At 46.2% G+C, this 5,744-nt stretch overlaps 1 protein-coding gene across 1 annotated transcript; it reads left to right on the top strand.

Annotated features, from left to right (window-relative positions):
- Positions 1-909: 909 nt before the first annotated feature.
- LOC105299169 (mitotic spindle assembly checkpoint protein MAD2A) lies at positions 910-5,712 on the top strand. The gene is made up of 5 exons (XM_011370776.2): positions 910-1,086; positions 1,877-2,023; positions 4,010-4,130; positions 4,584-4,687; positions 5,397-5,712. The coding sequence occupies exons 1-5, from the start codon at positions 1,014-1,016 to the stop codon at positions 5,567-5,569; spliced, it is 618 nt and encodes a 205-aa protein (XP_011369078.1). The 5' UTR covers positions 910-1,013; the 3' UTR covers positions 5,570-5,712.
- Positions 5,713-5,744: the final 32 nt, after the last annotated feature.

The raw sequence follows: 5,744 nt of genomic DNA, 5'->3' as shown, positions 1-5,744 counted from the left end.
TTTGTGGTAATGTGTTATGGTTATGTAGCAATAGGAAACAACTCAGGCATTCCTCAATTAATTAAATAACAATTAAGTATGTCCGGTGAAGTTTTTCAGACCCATTTTACAAATAATTTTTCTGGCCGCTTTAAGAATAAAATTGTTTCACAACTGACGTGAACATTAATTATACATCATCTCCCTAATACTTCTCAGCCTAACACGAAATCACTAAATCTGGGAATCAAAATTCCCTGAAAAGTACTTGTCGATGGGCCTTTTTGGGGACCTGCCGCCGCCTGCCGGTGGGCAAGGTGGACGGAGCCCAGACTGGGTCTCCAGATTCAGTCCCCCCCCCCCCCCCCCCCCCCCCCCCCCCCCCCCCCCCCCCCCCCCACCACGCCGTCCCACGTCGGGCTGCGGAGGAGGTGAGCCAGCCCAGGGCCAACAGCAGACGAGGGGCAGAAAAGCGGCTGCGGCTCGACGGCCTAACCTGTCCCATTTCTCGGGGAAGGCCGCGATCCCGCAGCAAGCAGGCCCCCGAAGGCTGTGGCTGGGCTGCCAGCACGCAGTTGCTCTGTGAACCCCCAAAGCATTTGACAAAAGCTTCGAAGGTGCACAGGGGAGCATCGCGGCCACTTAAGCCACAGCTGGCGGACAACTCATAGCACTTGGAGAACATCTCTGAAACTCGGAAGTCGTGCCCCTGGTCGCGCGGTCCTCCGGCCTAGGGAGCAGACACTTGCATCGGAATCTACTCGCTTCCCTCGGCCCCATCGATTTGACCACGCCCAGAAGTGACCCAAGGGACCGAGCAGCAGGTGAGCACCCGGAAGAGCCGGCCGCGCCTCCCACCGCGCCTGCGCGGCTCGCCCGCTGCGCGAGGGCGGAAGGGCGGGCGGGCCCGGCTGCGCCTGCGCGGCGGCGCCGGCGTGCTGCGTCGTTACTTTTGAAACGAGTGGCGGGGGGCGCTGCGGGGCGCCGCGGCCGCCGTCTGCGAGTGGGCGCGCGCCGCGTCTGTGGGCCTGGCCATGGCGCTGCAGCTCTCCCGGGAGCAAGGCATCACCCTGCGCGGGAGCGCCGAAATCGTGGCCGAGTTCTTCTGTAAGTCCCGCGCAGGCCGCAGGGCGGGAGACCGAGCCCGGCCGCGGGAACGGGAGGGGGGAGGGGGAGCGGCGGGGCGGCGTGCGGAGCGGCCCCGGGTGCAAGCCTCCTGCCCCGCGGGGGAGTCCGGCAGGGGGGATGCGGGCGCCTCCTCCGGGCACGACCCCAGTCGGTGGTGGAGGAAGGGGTTCAGCGTTGCCCAGGCCTCCCGCGACGTAGCCCCTTCCCCTGAGCGCTTCCAAAAGTGCAGTCCCGCTCCAGCGACCAAGGACAAAGTGCAGCTGGGTGGGGTCTGGTGTGCATTTTCACCCGTCCCACCCCCAGGTGACTCTGAGGGTGGTGGGGATGGACTGCACTTTGGGGAGCGCTGTTCTGTACCAGGCCACTTGGACCTTCTGATAGAACCTGGCAGGACTTGCAAGGGGAGAAAAGCAAAGAGGGTGAGGCTTGCTCGAGGCGCAAAAGCCTGCTCTGACGTCCTCTAACGGCGTAATCTGAGCTTGGACTCCGATTACAGCGAGGTGAGATTTGGCAGTGGTAAACTGCACGTCTGCCATTTTTCATTTATTGCCACATAAGTGCAGGTAATTCTTTTACTTAGAAGCAAGATTTTGAGGATGTTTAATGGCACTTTGTCCCTACTCTGCTTTCAGCAGGACACACAAAAATACGTGTCTAGGCATTTACAGCTTAATACCAGTAATGAAACCTTTGCCACATCTAAACATGTTTTATTTTCCGGTATTACAAAGTGACAGTGACTCGTCCTGAATATTTTTTCTGTTTACAGCATTTGGCATCAACAGCATTTTGTATCAGCGTGGCGTATATCCATCTGAAACCTTTACTCGAGTGCAGAAATATGGACTCACCTTGCTTGTAACTACTGATCCTGAGCTCATGAAATACCTGAATAATGTGGTGGAACAACTAAAAGGTATTTAATTGTTGGAAACAGTTTTGAGTTTTTTCACACCATCTAGGATCCACATTTTCTAGCATCTTCGTGGTCATTTTTCAGCTTTGTATATAGAAGGTATAAAACACTGTCTCATATATAGTGACTCAGTTGGGAGGAAGCAAATAATATAAATTGAAAGAAAGTCCACTCTTGTCCCATGACATTTTTGAGTGGGCAGATTCCTATTTTGATAGGAATCTGATATGGCTTAACAAAACTCTCCATCAACTTCAACTATTTCCATTCGTCTTTTTAAAAAATCCTACCGGTGAGTCAGTGAGCCTTTTCTAAACATTCATTATTTTTTTTTTTTCTTTAGCTCAAGAAGTTGCCGTACTGTTGGGTCAATACTTGTTTTGCATCTGTTTTTTTCTTTCTAGAATTCCATTAGTTTTGCTTTCATGTTTCTTTCCATTTAGGACCCTCACTTCCTATTTTTCTGAGTTGTAGGATATTCCTCCTTGTCTTCCACTTCATCTTCCAAAGTTCTAGTTCCAAAAAATGCTACAGTGGTCATCTTTTTTTAAATTTTTTAAATTCATGAATCATTTTGTTTGTTTCAAGTAGCTTCATTTTAAAAATTCCATCGTATTTTTATTAACTTCAAGGCTAAATCACCCATGGTCCTTCGTAGGGCTGCACTGGTCTGACCAGTCCTGGAACCTCCAGGCACCGATGGATCTGTCTTCATCTTGGTTTGATGGAGAATCGAAACTTGCCTAAGCTACTGGACTCTGGGGTTGTCCCCTTTGAGAGTACGCTGATGACATTTCATCTCAGACAGACTTTGCTATTTAACATCTCTTATTTTCGTAAAAATGGAGGATTTGCGCCTCTTCAGGGCACATTGTTCAGTCTGCTTTGAACCCCATCCCTCTGGCTTTCTTATGGGCTCGACCCTATTTCTTTCTTGTGTTTTTGACTTAATTTGTTTTGATTTGGATCATTTCCAATTTTAAAAGAAAAAAAATTACCACCCAATCTCTTCCTTTTCAGAGCTAAAGTTGTTAGTCTGTACTAGGGGTCAGCTAGGCTGAGAGGCCTGATCCAGCATATATCCTGTTTTTGTAGTCTACAAGCCAAGACTATTTTTACACTTTTAAAAGATTGTTTTAGGGGAAAAAAAAAAAAAGCAACCAAGACCTAGGTGGCCCACATTCCTTAAATATTACTAAGTTATCTTCTGTCTCTTTAAAAGCCACTGCTGGTTCCTGAATATACTACTCCACTTTCCAGGATGAATTCAAGGCTCGATCTCAGGCCTCTTCTCACTGTGATCTCTAGAGTCTCTGACAGTGCATAGCTTCACTGACAGCCTAATGGTTGACTCAAAACTTCCATCTAACGCGTCCTCCCTGACGCCAGGTGCACTGGCTCCCCTTATATCTTTATGTGGCCATCCCAGAGATAACTTTAGACTCAGGGCGTGAAAGCTAAATCTAAGGTCATCATCGTTTCAGTCCTCTGTCCTCTTGGTGACTGGACCATCCCTCCCACCAGTGATCAGCCAGAATCTGGGGGCTATCCTACAGATACACTCTCTCCTGTCCTTCAGTATATTAAATGCTTTTGAGTCTCAGACCTAAATTCATAGTTTAGCTAGAACTCCCTCAGGGAGTCAGCTTTTGCCATTTTATGCTCGCTTTGCTTCGTATATCACACCTAGCAGTTCTCATGGTAATTTCACGTTTACTGGTGCAAGGACTAGTGCCTGTCTCCCACACTTGTACCGTGGGTTATGACGGAAGTATTGCATGTCCCCTGCTCAGCACCCAGCACCACACCTGCACAAGTGCTGAGAATTCGAAAACAGGAGCCGGGTTATTGATGGGGCAAGTTTCCTATGCAGGTTGGGGTTCCAGAATGCCAGTGGTAAGAATCTGCCGAGGGCGTGAGCTGGGACCTGAGAGAGTCACTCTGTGATGCAGCAGAGCAGAAACGGTGTCTTGTTGTGTATTGCAGATTGGTTATACAAGTGTTCAGTTCAGAAACTGGTGGTAGTCATCTCAAACATTGAAAGTGGCGAGGTCCTGGAAAGATGGCAGTTTGATATTGAGTGTGACAAGACTGCCAAAGATGATAGGTAAGTATGAATTAAATTGTTTCCACTTTTATACATTTTTTCCAAAATGTTTTCTTTATTAGATGAGTTCTGATTATATTGAACTAATTTCATTTAAGGTATAATTTGTTTCTAAGATGTGTTAATTTGAGTTCAGTCTCCTGTGGAAAAGAGTTTTGCCCACTTTAGCATGTCATTGGTTTGTATAGTGCACTTTTAACATAACTGCTGAGTCTTACTCTGTGAATTCCACACTTTGGTGTTTATGGTGGTGTTTGTAAAACCACACATGATATGAGATGGGCCCTTTAGTGAGCTGTTAGAGGTGCTCGTACCATCAGGGCGATCCCAGACTTTCCCGGCTTAAGGTGCGGCTTATTTGATTTTGGAAGCATTTAATGAACTAAATAATCTTACCAATGCTTTAAATAATGTGTTAAAACTAAAAATGAGTCAATGTGGTTTCTTTGACAGCACACCCAGAGAAAAGTCTCAGAAGGCTATCCAAGATGAAATCCGCTCAGTGATCAGACAGATCACAGCTACTGTCACATTCCTGCCACTGCTGGAAGTGTCCTGTAAGTATTACACAGCTTCACATGGGCTTAAATTTGTTGGGGAAAAGATTAATCTGCTGCTTTAAGAATTATCCCTTTATTAAGTTTTTTTTATAATTATCAATATTATATACTGTGAGGAAAAACAATATAAAGCAAAAGTTATATGCATTCTAGAAAACTTAGAAATTCTGAAAAGGAATGAAAGTATTCCACAGTACTCACTCTTGGACATTTTGATGTAATTCCTTTCACTCTTTTTATTGTCTGCAGATTTTTCATGCATGTAATTAAGACTAGCTTTAACTGTGTCTTGCTTTTCTTAGTTACTGCTTCAGTCATCAGACCCTTCCTGACTACCTGCTGTATACCCAGCTATCTACCAGCCCCTGTTCTGCACACTGGGACACAGCAGTCACAGAATCAGCACGTTCATTTTCTGTATCTTAACAGTCATGCTGTCCCATGTGATTATACTCTTTCTGCAAATATTTTTTAATGGTTCTCTCTTTAAAGAGAAAACTTGAATGTCATAAGTTGAAATAAAAGGAGTGTAGTTATTTTCTACTAAAAGGAATTACCACTGGGGAAGAGCAGTAACCTAGTAATTAGAGACCAGGCTCTCCTCCCCTTTCTGGCAATATGGGTGGTTCAAAATGAGAGAGAAACGGGGACGGTAGTTTTACTTCTGAAAAAATAATGTACTTTAATGATCTTGTCCCATATTCAGGTTCATTTGATCTACTGATATATACAGACAAGGATCTGGTGGTACCTGAGAAATGGGAAGAGTCGGGGCCACAGTTCATTGCCAATTCTGAGCAAGTCCGTCTCCGTTCCTTCACTACTACAGTCCACAAAGTGAATAGCTCGGTGGCCTACAAAATCCCTGTCAACGACTGAAGATGAGATGAGACCGATGATGTGATTCTCAAACGTGCTTTTCCTGAAGCCACGTCAACAGTTCATGTGTTTTATTTCATTGGTTAATTTTTAGATGGGGAAACTTAACATACTTCACTGAGCTATGCATAATTGTCCTATTTTTTGGTACCTGTTTGACTTTCCATAGGGTGGA

This window comes from Pteropus vampyrus, unplaced genomic scaffold (genome assembly GCF_000151845.1).
Source record: "Pteropus vampyrus isolate Shadow unplaced genomic scaffold, Pvam_2.0 Scaffold174, whole genome shotgun sequence".
NCBI lineage: Eukaryota > Metazoa > Chordata > Mammalia > Chiroptera > Pteropodidae > Pteropus > Pteropus vampyrus.
This window is presented reverse-complemented; position numbering and strand designations above follow the sequence as displayed.